General features: G+C 45.4%; 1 protein-coding gene across 1 annotated transcript in view; it reads left to right on the top strand.

Annotated features, from left to right (window-relative positions):
* Positions 1-19,190, top strand: part of BRINP3 (BMP/retinoic acid inducible neural specific 3) — a 265,788-nt gene that overhangs the window by 125,427 nt on the left and 121,171 nt on the right. Inside the window, exon 3 of the mRNA XM_064148046.1 lies at positions 15,677-15,867. Within this exon, the coding sequence (XP_064004116.1) occupies positions 15,677-15,867 (191 nt within the window). The remainder of the gene's footprint in view (positions 1-15,676; positions 15,868-19,190) is intronic.

Raw genomic sequence — 19,190 nt, 5'->3', positions numbered from 1 at the left:
AAGTACTTAAAGGAGGCTGCAGGAAATATGGGAGGAGTTCTGTCAGGAAATGCAATAATTGAATGAGGGATGATGGTTTCAAATGAGAGACTTACACTGGAAATAAGGAAGAAATTATTTGCTGTGAGAATGACAAGACCCTGAAACAGGTTGCCAAGAGAGATCATGGATTCTCCATTACTTAAACTGTTCAAGGTCAGGTTGGAAAGGGCTTTGAGCAGACTTATCTACTTGAAGATGTCTGGATGTTTAGTTGACTGGATAGGGCTGGGTGCTAGGTTGGACTGGCTGATCTTGGAGGTCTCTTCCAACCTGGTTGATTCTATGATTCTGATTCCATGCCTCTGCTTATAGCAGGGGATTTGAACTAGATACTTCTAAAAGAAGCTTCCAACCTAAACTATGATTCCAAAATTTGCTATAACAAAAGCTGTACTATGTTTGACACATAATCTTGATTTAGGAGAAACAGCAGCCACTGTGGGGATGCACTGGATCTATTTTCATGGCAGCACTGCAATTCTGGCATGTTCTACAATAGGATGGAAATCATTCTAGCCAAGGCATTAATAGCTAAGGTTAACTTTACTGTCGCCAAAACAGAATCCCCAGTAATTGCCCAGCATTGCTCCTCACACAAAGAGTTTGGACAAAAATACCATCATGTCTGCTGGGCATATGGCTTGGAAAGCCAGTTCATCTTGGCTCTGTTTCCAGATCTGTACAGACATGTTGCAGTCTGGTCCTTCCTAAACAACGCTTCAGTACTGTAATGCAGACCCTCATTAGCCTAAGCTTGGTGCAAAACAACAGCCAGAACATCAGGGTCCTAAGCACTGTGGCTAATAAGCTGAAATGATCATCTAACCAATCTCAAATCAAAATAGAAGAGAAATAATAATCTTTTTTTTTAATTTATTTTATTTCAAGCCCTATGAGGAGAGGCTGAGGGAGCTGAGGGTGTTTAGCCTGGAGAAGAGGTTGCTCAGAGGTGACCTCATTGCTGTCTACAACTACCTGAAGGGAGGATGTAGCCAGGTGGGGTTGGTCTCTTCTGCCAGGCTACCAGCAACAGAAGAAAGGGACACAGTCTGAGGTTGTGCTGGGGGAGGTCTAGGCTGGATGTTAGGAAGAAGTTGTTGTCAGAGAGAGTGATTGGCATTGGAATGGGCTGCCCAGGGAGGTGGTGGAGTCACCATCCCTGGAGGTGTTGAAGCAAAGCCTGGCTGAGGCACTTAGTGCCATGGTCTAGTTGATTGGCCAGGGCTGGGTGCTAGGTTGGCCTGGATGATCTTGGAGGTCTCTTCCAACCTGGTTGATTCTATGATTCTATGATTCTTCTTTATTACAATTGGTCTGCATAGCTTAGACTGTCTCCCACATATGTTTGGATTCCTATTTGCTCACTAAAATGGAAGAGAAGGGAAGTCTTCTGACTCCAGCAAGCTCACAAGATATGGACCAGCAGTATGGCTGCACTGACCTCTCACTCATGCTAGCGAGTCACCATTTCTAATGAGCAGACAATCACAGTATCCCAGAGTGGTGGGGCTGGAAAGGACCTCTGGACATCATCCAGTCCAATCCCTCTGCTAAAGCAGGGTCACCAGTGGTAACTTACCAAGGATCACAATGTCCAGGTGGGTTTGGAATCCCTCCACAGAAGGAGACTCCAGTCTCTCTAGGCAGCCTACTTCAGGCCTCTGGCACACTCACAACAAAGGATTTTTTCCTTTCATTTAGATGGACCTTCCCACACTGAAGTTTGTGCCCATTGTCCCTCACTGTGTTGCTGAGCAACAGTGACAAGAGTCCAGGTCTCACTGTACGGCCACACAACCTTCAGCTGTATCAGCCAAGCCTCCCAGTTTGGTGTCATCAGCAAACGTGCTGAGCAGACTCTGCTTCCTCATCAATGTCATTGATATAATACACCTCTCTTCTGTACAAAATATGCCTCTCTTCTGCAGCTTCTCTTCCAGCCTCTCTGGAGTGCAGCAAACCTCATTCCTTCTCAATCTGTGCCAGCAGTCATGCTATTAGAAATAAAATGTATGGTGTAGCTGATAATTATGTGACATTATAAATAGTATTCTTTCTCCCACTGGTGCTGATATCCCACTTCAAATTTTCCACAGTCACTCTCATTTTTCTCCTTCAGGTCTTATTCTACCAAGGTGCTGTGAGGGATAATGAAATGGATACAGATGCACAGAAGCTCTAGAATAGTGCATTCTCCATACATCTGTTTTGCAAGACTAAAATTCAAAACAGAACTGCATTCTATTTGAAGCCCCTTTAAGTAGCTGATATCTGGGCTTTGTAGAAGGATTAAGTATCTCATTCAGCATTTTTTACTGTAGTCTGAGAGTCAGAACAGATCTAGTTCCATGCAAAGCCTCCAATGTATGTATTATAAGATATATAACAGGCTGACCTACTCAGTTTGATACAAATCACAGGATCACAGGATGTTAGGGGTTGGAAGGGACCGAAGGAGACCATCAAGTCCAACCTCCCTGCCAGAGCAGGACCACACAATCTAGCACAGATCACAGAGGAACACATCCAGACAGGCCTTGAAAGTCTCCAGGGAAGGAGACTCCACAACCTCCCTGGGGAGCCTGTGCCAGTGCCCTGGGACCTTTACAGGAAAGAATTTCCCCCTTGTGTTGAGGCAGAACCTTTTGTGCTGCAACTTACACCCATTGCTCCTTGTCCTATCCCAGGGAGCAGTGAGCAGAGCTTGTCCCACTCCTCCTGCCCAGCTCTCAGATATTGGAATGGGCTGCCCAGGGAGGTGGTGGAGTCACCATCCATGGAGGTGTTTAAGAAAAGCCTGGCTGAGGCACTTAGTGGCATGGTCTACTTGATTGGCTAGGGCTGGGTGCTAGGTTGGACTGGATGATCTTGGAGGTCTCTTCCAACCTGGTTGGTTCTGTGATTCTATGACTTATCAAATCCTCTCTCAGTCTTCTCTTCTCCAGACTGAAAAGCCCCAGGTCCCTCAGCCTCTCCTCATAAGCCATACCCTCCAGTCACCTCATCATCCTCGTTGCCCTCCACTGGACCCTCTCCAGCAGATCCCTGTCCCTCTTCAACTGTGGAGCCCGAAACTGAATGCAGTATTCAAGATGAGGTCTCACCAGAGCAGAGTACAGAGGAAAGAGAATCTCCCTTGGTCTGCTGGACACACTCTTGCTAATATACCCAAGGATCCCATTTGCCTTCTTGGCTACAAGGGCACATTGCTGTGCCATGGTTAACTTATTATCCACCAGAACCCCCAGATCCCAGCAGATCACCTCCCAACAGATCACCAAACCCCAAAGTCCCTAAATGTTTGTCTTCCAAGTTCATTTCCTCACCTTGCATAATATTTGGATCCACGTTATGCAAGAAAGACTGAAAGGAACATGAGATGTGACAGGTATAGAGGCCCTGTTATTTCAGAGAAGACAAGCACAAGAGGTTCCTTTGCAGCACAGGAGGTTCCACCTCAACACAAGGGGAAACTCCTTTACTGTAAGGGTCCCAGAGCACTGGCACAGGCTCCCCAGAGAGGTTGTGGAGTCTCCTTCTCTGGAGCCTTTCAAGGCCTGTCTGGATGTGTTCCTCTGTGATCTGTGCTGGATTGTGTGGTCCTGCTCTGGCAGGAGGGTTGGATTGGATGATCTCCTTGGGTCCCTTCCAACCCCTAACATCCTGTGATACATTTAACACTTAAATGGAGTTTATTTTTGCAGATGTTAGCACTTCAGTTCCCATTCCACACTTTTATTTAGTTAACAGCATTAGAAAGCTCTGTGGTTTTGATCTGGAACTATACTGACAAGTTTGTTTTCCTGTTTTTCTTCAGCTCATTGTTTTTTATCCACTGGTTCTTTAGAGATATTTGCAATTTACACCACTGGGGGAAAAAAAAAAGAACAAGATCAGGACCATTGGTAATAAACCAAAACTTCAAATCTCTTTTGAAATTAATGCAAATAGTTGCATTAAAACTGAAGCATCCTTTGCTTTGGTAGAAAATAAAATGAAAGCATTTTGATATGCTGAATAAAAGTCCTTGTCTTTATTTTTCTGTGTGAAGGTACATCTGAGCATTTCCTGCTGCATTTAGATAGGAGTGTAACATTGAGGTGCAAAGAAGCTCGACAGTGCAGCAACCCAAGAGCCAAGTGTTAAACAAATAAGGCACCAAAGTATTTTCAGGAAGTTTTTTAGTGTACATTCTCCTTTCAGCAATCTGAATGGATACCAATAGTGTGGTTATTATGTTTCATGGAATCATAGAATCAACCAGGTTGGAGGAGACTTCCAGTCCAACCTAGCACTCAGCCCTGTCCAATCAACTAGACCATGGCACTATGTGCCTCAGCCAGGCTTTGCTTCAACATTTCTAGAGACAGCGACTCCACCACCTCCCTGGGCAGCCCATTCCAATGCCAATCTCTCTCCCTGGCAAAAACTTTCTCCTAACATCCAGCCTAGACCTCCCCCAGCACAACCTCAGACTGTGTCCCCTTCTGTTGCTGCTTGCCTGGCAGAAGAGACCAACCCCCACCTGGCTACAGCCTCCCTTCAGATAGTTGTAGACAGCAATAATCATAGAATCATAGAATCATAGAATCATAGAATCAACCAGGTTGGAAGAGACCTCAAAGATCAGCCAGGCCAACCTAGCACCCAGCCCTAGCCAGTCAACCAGACCATGGCACTAAGTGCCTCAGCCAGGCTTTTCTTGAACACCTCCAGGGACAGTGCCTCCACCACCTCCCTGGGCAGCCCATTCCAATGCCAATCACTCTCTCTGCCAACAACTTCATCCTAACATCCAGCCTAGACCTACCCTGGCACAACCTGAGACTGTGTCCCCTTCTTCTATTGCTGGTTGCCTGGGAGAAGAGGCCACCCCCCACCTGGCTACAATGTCCCTTCAGGTAGTTGTAGACAGTAATAAGATCACCCCTGAGCCTCTTCTTCTGCAGGCTGCACACCCCCAGCTCCCTCAGCCTCTCCTGATAGGGTTTGTGTTTCAGGCCCTTCACTAGCTTTGTTGCCCTTCTCTGGACATGCTCCAGCACCTCAACATCTTGCCTGACCTTCACACACTGCTGGCTCATGTTCAGCACCTTGAGGTCCCTTTCTTCCTGGCTGCTCTTGGCCACTCTGTCCCCAACCTGTAGTGCTGCTTGGGGGTTGTTATGGCTGAAGTGTAGAACCCAGCACTTGGCCTTGTTAAATCTCCCTTTTTTTTTTCATGGTATTAAAGCAGCATTTGGGAATACCTCTGTGAGACTAATACTTTTGGAAAAGCAGGCTCAGCCCTGAGTGTTGGGAGAAACAATTGCCTTCATGAGTTGAACAGCAGGATAAGTAACTGTCACCTGTCAGTGCTGCAAATAGTACTTCTGGCACAGAGTCTGCAAGAGCAATGTAGTAGTAAATGAGAGACAGAAAGTCTCTTATATGGAAGGTTAAACTTATAAATGGTACAGAAAACGATCTAAATAATCTTCACTAGAAAAGATTATTTAAGTTTATACAACATAATTACTGGAAAAGGAGCAATTCTAGAGGTTATGTACAGCTTTGTAGATATGGCTTTGAGTCAGTGTTTGTGTGAGAATCACAGAATCAACCAGGTTGGAAGTAACCTCCAAGATCATCCAGTCCAACCTAGCACCCAGCCCTAGCCAGTCAACCAGACCATGGCACTAAGTGCCTCAGCCAGGCTTTTCTTCAACACCTCCAGTGATGGTGACTCCACCACCTCCCTGGGCAGCCCATTCCAGTGCCAATCACTCTCTGTTAGGAGGAAGAACTTCCTCCTAACATCCAGCCTAGACCTCCCCCGACACAATTTGACACTGTGTCCCCTTCTTCTGTTGCTGGTTGCCTGGCAGAAGTGACCAACCCCCACCTGGCTACAGCCTCCCTTCAGGTAGTTGTAGACAGCAATGAGGTCTGCCCTGAGCCTCCTCTTCTGCAGGCTGCACACCCCCGGCTCCCTCCGGCTCTCCTCATAGGGTTTGTGCTCCAGGCCCCTCACCAGCCTTACATACATTTTTCCCAGCTCAAAGCATCATAGAATCATAGAATGGTCTGGGTTGGAAGGGACACATGAAGGTCATCTTGTCCAACCCCCCCTGCAGTCACCAGAGGCATCTTCAACTAGACCAGGCTGCCCAGAGCCCTGTCAAGCCTCGCTTTGAGTTCCACACAGACAGAATCCACATCAGTCTGTGGTTTGGGAATTTGGTTTGACACTGAACCTCAGCCAATACTGAACATCTGTAATATGCCAGAAACAGAGCAACAAGCAGGTATCAATGCTTTGAAGAGCTCATGTTCTCAGCCACAGTAGCCAAGAGTGTTCTGCACCCCTAGCCTTCCTATGCCTCAGGCTTACAAATGAGCAATAGGGTGAATAAGAAGCAGGACTTTTAATTTTAGACTCTTTATGACAGCCTGGGTTTGTCTGTATGCCTCCCTATTGCCCACTGCAATAGATCAGTCTGTAGTTCTGAAACAGAAATGGCATAAAATGTGATAAAAGACTTGAAGACTCTGAACTGCAGCACATAATGATGAGGGATTTTGGCAGCTTTTTACCCTCTGCTTCACCTGTGCGTATCCACCAAGATGAAATCAATGAGCCCTCTCTTATGCTTTCTTTTCTCCAACACATCTTTATGCTGATGCAAGCCTTCACAAACTGCATTTTCAAGTGTTAATTTGTGCACTAAACCACTTCACAGATTCAACTTTCTTCATTATCTTCACAAGAAATCTGCTTCCATTCTTTTTATTTTAGTCAGGACATGAAGAAAAGAGAGATGAATCTGATTTGCTTGTTGATTTTGAAGCCACAGCAGGTACATCCAAATTCACAAAGCATGCCCTCAGTGAGACCTCCAGAGACTTCAGTTTGATTTTCTTATCAAAGTCCAGAGTCATTAGGCTTTACTCACACATAGGCAACTAGAGAGAGATTCAAGATGAGCCCACATCTTGAGTACTGCATTCAGTTTTGGGCTCCCCAGTTTAAGAGGGAGAGAAATCTACTGGAGAGCGTCCAGTGGAGGGCTACAAGGATGATTAGAGGACTGGAACACTCCCTTATGAGGAGAGGCTGAGGGACCTGGGGCTTTTTAGTCTGGAGAAGAGAAGACTGAGAGGGGATTTAATCAATGTTTATAAACATCTGAGGGCTGGTCAAGGGCGGGGAGGACAACAGGCTGCCCAGGGAGGTGATGGAGTCACTGTTGTGTTAAGGTATGTAGGTAGATGACTGATTTTCCATTGGAATGGGCTGCCCAGGAGGTGGTGGAGTCACCATCCCTGGAGGTGTTGAAACAAAGCCTGGATGAGGCACTTAGTGCCATGGTTTAGTTAATTGGACTGGGCTGGGTGCTAGGTTGGACTGGCTGATGTTGAAGGTCTCTTCCAACCTGGTCGATTCTATGATTCTATGACAGTTCACACACAGATATTCAAACAGTTTTGGACTCTGTCTCTTCTTGCTGTTCACCCTTTGCATAATTTGCAACATATGAGTAGTAAGTACATTTCTTAAATCCTGGAAAGTGGTGTAGTTGGGGCCGAGTGGTCCCTCTGTGATGCACTCTGGGCCTGCCTCCTGCAGAGGAATTACCCTGTGCAGAGTTTCCCCAACAGCTGTAGCTATATATGGCTTTTCTATTGCACAGGACAGAGGAAATGTGGTCCATGGTGTTATGGCTCCTCTCAGAGCCAAGTGGTTGAGCTTGCCTTTGGTTTGTGCCTGTGCAGCTGGCAACCTGCCTAAGCCCCAGTCACAGACCAGTGCATGATGCAGATCTGGAGCATCATAATGGTTTCACTGACCTTTTTCTTCTGAAGTTTAATATGATGGTGGTTTGTTTTATATCATCTTGGCCTTACTCAAGCTATGCTCTCAAGCATTAAGAATCCTCAGGCTTTTAAAAAAAGTAGGTGGAGAAAAGCAGCATCTCCTCTCCCATTGAGCTGTTCTGCCAACAGATTAACTTGCAGCTGCAGGGGAAATATTGGCATCAGAATCCCACTGTTGCTGCAGCCCATTTGAAGCAGTCACCTTCTTACCATCCAAGAGGGTGGTAAGACCTCATTTTAGAAGACATCAAGAGAAAGGAACATGGGAGAGTCGTTTAGCATGAAAAATGGTGTGAGTTTTGTTTTCCAAAGGTGCTTTCCAAGCTATGCCACAATACTTAACATTTACACCCATTAGCATTTACACTGACTGGGACTAATATTATTTTACAAAACATGTAAGCTGGTGACAGTGAGGCATAACTCTTCATTTTGCTCAAGCTCTGGTTTGCATGTGGTTAGGAGGAAGTTCTTCCCAGAGAGAGTGATTGGTATTGGAATGGGCTGCCCAGGGAGGTGGTGGAGTCACTGTCCCTGGAGGTGTTGAGGAAAAGCCTGGCTGAGGCACTTAGTGCCATGGTCTGGTTGATGGGCCAGGGCTGGATGATAGGTTGGACTGGCTGATCTTGGAGGTCTCTTCCAACCTGGTTGATTCTATGATTCTATGACCATTGTGATTAAGGACAACCTATCAGACTCACTGCAAATCTCTTTGCAGGCTCTGGCTTAAACATCTGCAATAACAGAGATTACTTCCCCCCTTTTTCAGTCTTCTACACACTACAAGTTCTAGAGTACAATGGCATTTATTTTTATTTCCCTCACCTAGATGTTTTGCATAGCACTTTCCCTACATCATCCTATACCATATGATTTAAAATGCATTGAAATGAGTGAAGGGCAGGGAAAAAAAAGTATAATTTATACACACATTTGAAAAAAAAAAAAAGCAAACCAGAAGCCATGGCTTGAAATTCAAAAGAGTCTTTATTGGCCTGGTGCCCTAGAATTATTTCAGATTCACTGGTAGTTTAAGCTCCTTTTCAAGATGAAAACACGTCCACAACTAAGGGATGTTTTATGTCAGAACATCGTTCTTAGATTAAACATCACTCTGAATGTCATGGCAGAGCACCACAAATACCAAACAGTAGGAAAAGATAAAAGGAAGTGTGTTGAAGTAAGAACTATAGTTTAGACTGTACTCATTTTCACCTCACACCGACTCCCTGACTGATGGAGTAGGGAAACAAGTACAATAAAGGGTAGGAGACTTCATTCAGCAGGCAAAGGCAGTGGCAGGCATGCAGTACAGCTGGTCGGAATTGGCACCACTGGGCTTCAGGGCTGTTGTGTTTGTGCCAGCCAGGCAGTCAGGGAAGAGAATTTCTGGGGGGTTATAGAAATCAATGGCTCTGATCTGTAGGAAGATGGAGAGAATGATGCCTGTGGCCTCTGGCACTACTTAGCATAAAACCACAGTTCCATTACATGCTTCATCTTAACAGCCAGACTGACTTATTTCCTCTCTTCTACAAGCCCAAGAACTCAAAGCCAGAATCCTTCAACAACAGCCTTTGCTTTCAGCATTAAAGAACTCTGTCCAATGGCAAACATATTGTTTGGGCTGGAAATAGATGGGCAACCACCTGCTGTTAAACCTTAGCTTCTTGCTAGTGCCATGACAGCTGCTAGTCTTGGCTCTTAGGCAGTAGAAGAAGAGGAAGAGAAGGAAAGAATAAGCTTCTAATACCTTTAGTGTTTGTATTTGGTGCATAATTAGTTTTCCTGACCAGCAGCCAGCACTGATGCTATGTTATACTGTAGGAGGTGGTCTTCTGATGAATGATACTCCTGTGACTTTGGAAGGCAGCTAAGAAGAAGATCATTTACCCTGTCATGCCTGCTAGCTTGCCTTTGGCAGTGGGCAGGAACATGAGTTCCAGAGGAGAATAATACATATTTGGTACAAATGTCATTTGAGGGCTGAAGAGTTTGCATTGGAGAGAATGACTGCAAAACAAAAGGGGAAGGCAAAGGTTGAGTATTCCTGGGTGATAAGAGAGGGGAGAAGGAAATGAGAGACAAGCCTGGAGTACAGCCCTGTGAGGAGAGGCTGAGGGAGCTGGGGGTGTGCAGCCTGCAGAAGAGGAGGCTCAGGGCAGACCTCATTGCTGTCTACAACTACCTGAAGGGAGGCTGTAGCCAGGTGGGGGTTGGTCTCTTCTGCCAGGCAAGCAGCAACAGAAGAAGGGGACACAGCCTCAAATTGTGGCAGGGGAGGTCTAGGCTGGATGTTAGGAGGAAGTTGTTGTCAGAGAGAGTGATTGGCATTGGAATGGGCTGCCCAGGGAGGTGGTGGAGTCGCTGTCCCTGGAGGTGTTGAAGCAAAGCCTGGCTGAGGCACTTAGTGCCATGGTCTGGTTGACTGGCTAAGGCTGGGTGCTAGGTTGGCCTGGATAATCTCAGATGTCTCTTCCAACCTGGTTGGTTCTATGATTCTATGAAATGGGAGAGAATAGATGACTGCTGGCAAGGTGAAATTAAGAGAAAAAAAGGAGCTCAGCTGTATAATACCCATCTTTATGTAAGTCATATAGAAGAAAGATAAGGATATGAATTTAGTTAGAGTGAAAGTTCTGAAGAGAAATAAACTCTCATTTCAGGATAGCAGTTTCTAGTGACTATCACCCTTCCAGAAAGTGCTTGCAAACCTCTCCTCCCTCAACATCCTAGAAATAAATCAAACACTCATCCTGAACTACAATCCAGGCTTTTCTCATCCTACACTTTGCTCTCATAAATTCAGGAACTTCTAAAGTCTGATTTTTTAAACTCAGGCTTCCTTTTGAAGAAGCTGCTGATCACTTGTTTCTTGTCCACATCTAGGAATTACTAGAGGAGGATTAGACTGGATATTAGGAATACTTTCTTCACCAAAATAATTGTCAAACAATATAGAATCAATCAGGTTGCAAGAGAACCTCCAAGATCAGCCAGTCCAACCTAGCACCCAGCCCTAACCAATCAACCAGACCGTGGCACTAAGTGCCTCAGCCAGGCTTTGATTCAACACCTCCAGGCAGGGCAACTCCGCCACCTCCCTGGGCAGCCCATTCCAATGCCAATCACTCTCTCTGACAACAACTTCCTCCTAACATCCAGCCTAGACCTGCTCCAGCACAACTTGAGACTGTGTCCCCTTGTTCTGTTGCTGGTTGCTTGGGAGAACAGACAAACCCCACACCTGGCTACAGCCTCCCTTCAGGGAGTTGTAGACAGCAATGAGGTCACTCCTGAGCCTCCTCTTCTGCAGGCTGCACACCCCCAGCTCCCTCAGCCTCTCCTCACAGGGCTCTGCTCCAGGCCCCTCACCAGCTTTGTTGCACTTCTCTGAACACCTTCCAGCACCTCAACATCTCTCTTGAATTGAGGAGCCCAGAACTGGACAAAGGACTCAAAGTGTGGCCTGAGCAGTGCTGAGTACAGGGGCAGAGTAGCCTCCTTTTTCCTGCTGGCCACACTGCTCCTGATCCAGACCAGAAGAACTGAAAAGTACAAAATCTGAGAACTGAAACTGGCAATGTTCAGACTGCAAATTCAGTGCACTCCCTGTAGCTGAATTCTGCAACAGAGTGTTGAGAAAGTCTGAGAAATCTTCAACATCAGCCTTCAAGTCCAGAGGAGATGATTTTTTTGTGGGAGAGTGTTTCTTCATCAGTCACAAACTTGCTGACATAGGCAGAAATAGACATTTAGTGATATTCCTTTGACTGCATTAAAAAAAGGATCATTTTGGTGTACTGCACTGGTCCTTAAAGTTCAGACAATGAAAAGTGGATGAAATAATGAATTCATAAAATCAATCTGGGTTGGAAGGGACCACAAGGATCATCTAGTTGCAACCCCCCTGCCCAAATGTGGCAGTAAAGTGGGGTGTATAAAAACTGCCACTTCTCTGTTATTCTTATGTTTGAACCTCAGCTTTGATATGGACAATTAGTCAGGCAGCAAGTTTAGAAGAAAAGGTTTCATCAAGGTGTAAAGTGAATATTTTACATTATAAAGCTTGTCTTCTTTTCTTGCTGTCAAAGCAATCCTGTCTTGATGGACTCTTCAAGAACTAAAATTGACCTATATTTTCTAATGTGTTCAAATGAAACAAAACCAAAATAGAATCACTCAAATATGCCCAGAAAGCATGGAATTTAAATAAAAACCTGATTTTCTTCCTTATTTTCTCTTTCACTTGAGAAATACTTTTAGAGTGCAGAGTAGTTCACTGGTTGTAGTGGCTTTATTCATGTAGTCAATATGTCAATGAATGTTTTTGCATTTTAGAGACAAAAAGTGCTTGTGTGTCATTTTTCTCTCTTGTTTTCTTACTAAAATCCAGGGCTTTAATAAAAGCTAAGAAATGAGGTTACTTGGTTTATAGAAGAGGAGGCTCAGGGGGGAATGAATTAGTAGGCAATAAGGTTAATCTCTGGAAGATCAGATTCAAAAGCCAGGTTCCTCACTACCTGTTTTAATTACTAACTTTTCATGGTGAGAGGCTTGGAACACAGCCCTGTGAGGGGAGGCTGAGGGAGCTGGGGGTGTGCAGCCTGGAGTCTCAGGAGTGACCTCATTGCTGGCTATAACTATCTGAAGGGAGCCTGCAGCCAGGTGGGAGTCAGTCTCTTCTGCCAGGCAAGCAGAAACAGACCAAGGGGACACAGTCTCAAGTTGTGTTGGTGGAGGTCTAGGCTGGATGTTAGGAGGAATTTGTTGGCAGAGAGAGTGATTGGCATTGGAATGGGCTGCCCAGGGAGGTGGTGGAGTCACCATCCCTGGAGGTGTTGAAGCAAAGCCTGGCTGAGGCACTTAGTGCCATGGTCTAGTTGATTGTCTAGAGCTGGGTGCTAGGTTGGACTGGATGATCCTGGAGATCTCTTCCAATGTGGTTGATTCTCTTCTCTCTTCTCTCTTCTCTCTCCTCTCTCCCCTCTCCTCCCTCTCCTCTCCTCTCCTCTCCTCTCCTCTCCTCTCCTCTCCTCTCCTCTCCTCTCCTCTCCTCTCCTCTCCTCTCCTCTCCTCTCCTCTCCTCTCCTCTCCTCTCCTCTCCTCTCCTCTCCTCTCCTCTCCTCTCCTCTCCTCTCCTCTCCTCTCCTCTCCTCTCCTCTCCTCTCCTCTCCTCTCCTCTCCTCTCCTCTCCTCTCCTCTCCTCTCCTCTCCTCTCCTCTCCTCTCCTCTCCTCTCCTCTCCTCTCCTCTCCTCTCCTCTCCTCTCCTCTCCTTTCTTCTCCTGCTTCTTAAAAGGAAAGGAAATTTGTGATATAAAGCCTTAACACCTGGTGGAGTTGCCGTCCCTGGACAAGGTTGGACGTGGCACTTGGTGCCATGGTCTAGCCTTGAGCTCTGTGGTAAAGGGTTGGACTTGATGATCTGTGAGGTCTCTTCCAACCCTAATGATGCTGTGACACTATGTGATAAAAAAAAGCCCTCCACATCTATTAAACAGTGGTTTCCAAACACTACTTTAGGCACTCTGGTGATGTGCAGAGTATTTAAGAGACTGTGGGGATCTATTTAGTCTGATGCTCTTGAGTGGCAAATCGCATTAATTTTCAGGTCAAGTTGCATAAAGCTTTTTCTGCTGTAATCCTTCTGATTTGATTTTGATAGAAAATGACATCTGCATGAATTTGTCTGAAAGCAAAGGCAGTTAACAGGAGCTACACCAAGTTATCACCTGTTCTGCATGTAAATTTAAGGCAGATTTGGGATAAAACAGTTTGGATCTGCAAATTGGATGCTGAAATTAGAAGTCTTATCCAAGGGTGTTTTTATCTGAATTTTACTAATAGTTGTGAACTTAAACAGATTAGAAACGTGCTAGCATTGATCATGTGTTATGAAGCTTGTCCTAGTTGCTCAGCTGTGGGCACTTGCTTTGTTTCAGATGCTTCCCAAATATTATTTACTTACTGTGTACTTGATTTGGCTTTTTTATGTGTAGTTTGTAAATTAATATTGTGTGATATTGTGGAACCTTCAATAAGATTTTTCAGGCACTCTGATGTTTTTGTTTTTCTGCAACCTTCTCTGAAGGACATCTCAACTGGCATAATAACTATAGAATCAAAGAAGCAACCAGGTTGGAAGAGAACCTCCAAGGTCATCCAGGCCAACCTAGCACCCAGCCCTGGCCAATCAACCAGACCATGGCACTAAGTGTCTCATCCAGGCTTTTCTTCAACACCTCCAGGGATGGTGACTCCACCACCTCCCTAGGCAGCCCTTTCCAATGGCAAATTACTCTCTCTGTGAAGAACTTCCTCCTAACATCCAGCCTTTACTCAACAAAGCTAATCCTATAGTTAGGTCAGACTGTGGCAAGTAAATAGAGCTCATAGGTTGCCTTGGACTTCATTTCACAGTAATGGAGTCTGTAACCAGAGCAGCTCCTGGTGTACCTTGCAAAAGCAAAGTTACTGCAAATGCTGTGTATCTTGGCTAGATTTTGAGGACAATGAGCCCTTCTACTAATAGCTCTATCTGGTATCTTAATTGGTAAGTAAATGAATACAAGATGTGTTTATTGCTGTGTAATTGACTTGTTTGTTTTTCCTGCTATCATTGATTTATTTTGGAGAGGAGAAGGGGACAAGTCTTTGAATTAATTTATATTCCTCATATAACTGAAAAGTCATCTGGCTTTAGGAATCAGACCTATTATCTTCATTTTTCCTCAAAGTGGAGGCCAAAAGCATATAAATCTGGAAATGTCATGATAAGGTCAACTGTGATGTGCTATTGTTTCTCTGAAATGCTGAAATCAGCCAGCTACCTACCTGACATCATCAAATACCAACAACCATGACCTTAGAATCATAGAATCACAGAATCATAGAATCAGTCAGGGTTAGAAGGGACCACAAGGATCATCTAGTTCCAACCTCCCTGACATACTCAGGGACACCCTACCCTAGAGCAGGATGGACACAGCCTCATCCAGCCTGGCCTTAAACACCTCCAGCCATGGGGCCTCAACCACTTCCCTGGGCAACCCATTCCAGCCTCTCACCACTCTCATGCTCAACAACTTCCTCCTCACATCCACTCTGAATCTCCCCACCTCCAGCTTTGCTCCATTCCCCCCAGTCCTGTCACCCCTTGAAAGCCTAAAAAGTCCCTGCCCAGCTTTTTTGTAGCCCCCTTCAGATCCTGGAAGGCCACAAGAAGGTCACCTGGGAGCCTCCTCTTCTCCAGACTGAACAGCCCCAACTCTTTCAGTCTGCCCTCACAACAGGACTGCTCCAGGCCTTTGAGCATCCTTGTGGCCTTTCTCTGGGCATGCTTCAGCATCTCCACATCCCTCTTTGAAAACTTACCTTTTTGCTAAGGAAAACCCTGGTTGTATTTGGTCCAGCTATGGGGAATACATTAATTTAGCTTTAGTTTCTGGCAAATCTATTTGTTCTAGTGCTGTATTCCCACCAGGAGCAAGGAATGAACAATAGGAAGAGCAATGTCCCAAGAGGCTTGATTTTTATTTAACTTTATTTTTTGTTTAATTTCTTCCTGAGCAATGATGCTGTTATGGAGTGCTGCCTCCATTTCTAGTAAATAAAGCTCCTTGCTTGTCCTATAACACATGACAGAGCAGCGCTGTCAAGGCCACTTGTAATACCCAGCAAGTCGCCCCCAGCTAGGCAGCGGAGCAGAGGAGTTTGCAAATGAAGAACATTTGTCTGAATGACATATTTCTGAATGAGAACTGCTTTGTTTTGCAGAGAGTTTGGCCGCTGGAAAGTAAACAATCTTGCTGTTGAGAGGAAGAATTTCCTTGGCTCCCCATTGCCGCTCGCCCCTGAGTTCTTCCGCAACATAAGGCTGCTCGGCCGCCGCCCGACCCTCCAACAGATCACAGAAAACCTTATCAAGAAATATGGGACACACTTCCTACTGTCAGCTACCTTGGGAGGTAAGGTTAATGCTCAGAAACACTGTGCATGGGTTTGGTGTGACTGAACTGAACCTATTGGTCACAACTGATTTGTCTGTAGAGCTGCGGCGCTCTTTCTTCTGAGAGAGGCTCTCCCAGGGCTGGACTTTAAAACATGAGAGCAGGTTTTGTCCACGAGCCTTATGGCTTCTGATGATGGTGAGTTGTGCTTTATTCATGTTGTAGCAGCAATTTAGGGGAAAAAAATGTAAGAAATCTTGGTGCTGAGACTGAGATACTTTGTCTGTGGTTCCTCGTGGGCATGCTCCTGGTCTTTTGGAGATGTTCCTCTGCACTAAGAGTCTGGATCCGTTATGGTGTCACAGAAATGGAGCAAGAAGACCAGTAAACAATTATTTTCAACATATCTTTTCAGCTATGAGCCTTTTAGACCACTTTGGCTGCTGGTAGGTCCCTTTATTGTCACTCTACCCTTTTTAGAACTAGTGTCCATTTCACCAGTGGGACTTACCTCTCAAAACTGTACTCTGCACTGGTTAGACCACACCTTGAGTGCTGTGTTCAGTTCTGGGCCCCCCAGTTTAGGAGGGACATTGAGATGCTTGAGCGTGTCCAGAGAAGGGCGACGAGGCTGGGGAGAGGCCTTGAGCACAGCCCTACGAGGAGAGGCTGAGGGAGCTGGGATTGGTTAGCCTGGAGAAGAAGAGGCTCAGGGTGATCTTATTGCTATCTACAACTACCTGAGGGGTGGTTGTGGCCAGGGGGAGCTTGCTCTCTTCTCTCAGGTGGCCAGCACCAGAATGAGAGGACACAGCCTCAGGCTGCGCCAGGGGAAATTTAGGCTGGAGGTGAGGAGAAAGTTCTTCCCTGAGAGAGTCATTGGACACTGGAATGGGCTGCCTGGGGAGGTGGTGGAGTCACCGTCCCTGGAGCTGTTCAAGGCAAGGTTGGACGTGGCACTTGGTGCCATGATCTAGCCTTGAGCTCTGTGGTAAAGGGTTGGACTTGATGATCTGTGAGGTCTCTTCCAACCCTGATGATACTGTGAAAACGGGATGATGAGGCTTTGCCATGTGATTCCCATTAACTTCATGGAATCTGCATCTCTAAATCACCAGAGACCACTTTGGAAAGGGTAGGTTGCTATATAATTGGGATCCAGTCACCAAATGGATTAAAGAAATCCAGTCAAGAGGCTTAATGTTCAAGAGAGAGCATAAATTGTTCCCAGTGAAAGATAATTAGTAGCTGTGATTACCCATTGAGGCATTACAAAACGAAGTGACATTTTAGAAATGCAGCTTCATCCCTTGGTGGGTGATTACATTAAAGCTAATTCTGGTGATTGAGTATCCTTCCAGCAGGACAGTCTTGTCAAAATCCTTTATTCACCTGAGGAATGGTGCTCTTTAATACATTTCAGAACTGAATTCTAGCCATATATTAAGGAAATGACAGCCTTCCTATTCTCTTTTGGCTGATAGCTGAGATCTGTGACAGCTGAAGCTGCTCACACTAGCTCCCGTTTGTTGTTCTAGAAACAAGGTGAATTTCTGTCTTCCTGCACTTAAAATAATAAGGAACCAATTCCTAACAGTTTTAGAGGTTTTTTTGGGGGGAAGATACTAGTGTTTCAACATCAAATTCATTCCCATTACAATTTTAAGAACTAATTGCATGTATTGAGCAGCAATTTGGGGAAAAATAAATCTCAGAGTTTCATTTAACCTACTCATAAATTTTCTTCCAGTTACTCAATATATTTATTCCACACAGAAACACATTTTGTAGATCATAGAATCACAGAATCATAGAATCAGCCAGGTTGGAAAAGACCTCCAGGATCATCCAGTCTAATCTAGCACCCAGCCCTGTCCAATCCACTACACCATGGCACTAAGTGCCTCAGCCAGGCTTTGCTTCAACACCCCCAGGGATGGTGACTCCACCACCTCCCTGGGCAGCCCATTCCAATGCCAATCACTCTCTTTGGGAAGAAAAGACCGGATGAGGCACTTAGTGCCATGGTCTAGTTGATTGGACAGGGCTGGATGATAGGTTGGACTGGATGATCTTGGAAGTCTTCTCCAACATAGCTGATTCTATGATTCTATGATTCTATGATTCTATGATTCTACACCTCCTCCAGCACAACTTGAGACTGTGTCCCCTTGTTCTGTTGCTGCTTGCCTGGCAGAAGAGACCAACCCCACCTGGCTACGTCCTCCCTTCAGGTCATTGTAGACAGCAATGAGGTCTGCCCTGAGCCTCTTCTTCTGCAGGCTGCACACCCCCAGCTCACTCAGCTTCTCCTCACAGGTCTGTGTTCCAGGCCCCTCCCCAGCTTCGGTGCCCTTCTCTGGACACCTTCCAGTATCTTAACATCCTCTTGAATTGAGGAGCCCAGAACTGGACACAGTAGCCAAGGTATGGCTTGACCAGTATTGAGACATGTTTTGGTTAGGTCCCTATCTTCAAATTGTGGGATGTTTTCATGCACACCTGCTGCCTTCCATTATCATGAGGAGGATGCTGGACACTTAAAAAAAATGGTTCAATTAAAATAATTATTGAGAGTCAATAATTTCTAAGAATGCTTTAATGAGGTAGGTAGTGACTCTATACTTTCCTCTATGCATTAGTTCTCATTTTGGGGGCTAGATTGAATGGAGATTCCCAGAGATGCTTGTGCAGACTTTATTAACATGTAATCATTACTTTCTTTTTTTTTCTTCCAATAATGAATTGTTAATTTCCCTCTAATTATAAGCTGCTTTATTCTGAAAGCTTTGCCACTTGCATAGCTCTGTGAAAGCAAAAGGCCAAACTGGCTGTGCATAGTACTTTTATTTAACAAATCCACAGTCATCTGTATTCATGGACTTACAGGAAAGCCTGGCAAATGAACAGTTCTGGGGTAAGATTTGTGTGCCTCTGTGACCACTTGGCTTTCATGGCTATCCCTTTTTGACCATAAAGGGAACTCTTGCACACGGTTGTTTGCGATGCGCTCCCCAGCCTTTATTCACAAACACAGAAATATGTTCCTCAAGGGCATTCTGAAAGGGGAGCTTAGGGAAGTTCCATTTTTCTTGGTGCCACAAGACAGTGTGGAAAAGTGACATTTCTCACTGCTTCTATTTCTTATGGAAATTTTATCTTCTTGTGACATAAGGCCAATGTCCATAATGAGCATCTTCAAGCTGCACAATGGAAGGGCTCTGTGTAATGCGGTGTTTGCACAGCGGTGGGTTCAGGCCAGAGCTCAGATAGTGACTGATGCTGCTGCACTGACTGTCTGCAGGATCAAGTCTGCAGACAAAGGAGAGATGTGACTGCTT

Source organism: Pogoniulus pusillus, chromosome 8 (assembly GCF_015220805.1).
Source record: "Pogoniulus pusillus isolate bPogPus1 chromosome 8, bPogPus1.pri, whole genome shotgun sequence".
Classification (NCBI taxonomy): Eukaryota; Metazoa; Chordata; class Aves; order Piciformes; family Lybiidae; genus Pogoniulus; species Pogoniulus pusillus.
Note: the sequence above shows the minus strand (reverse complement) of the source record. Positions and strands in the feature narration are given on the sequence as shown.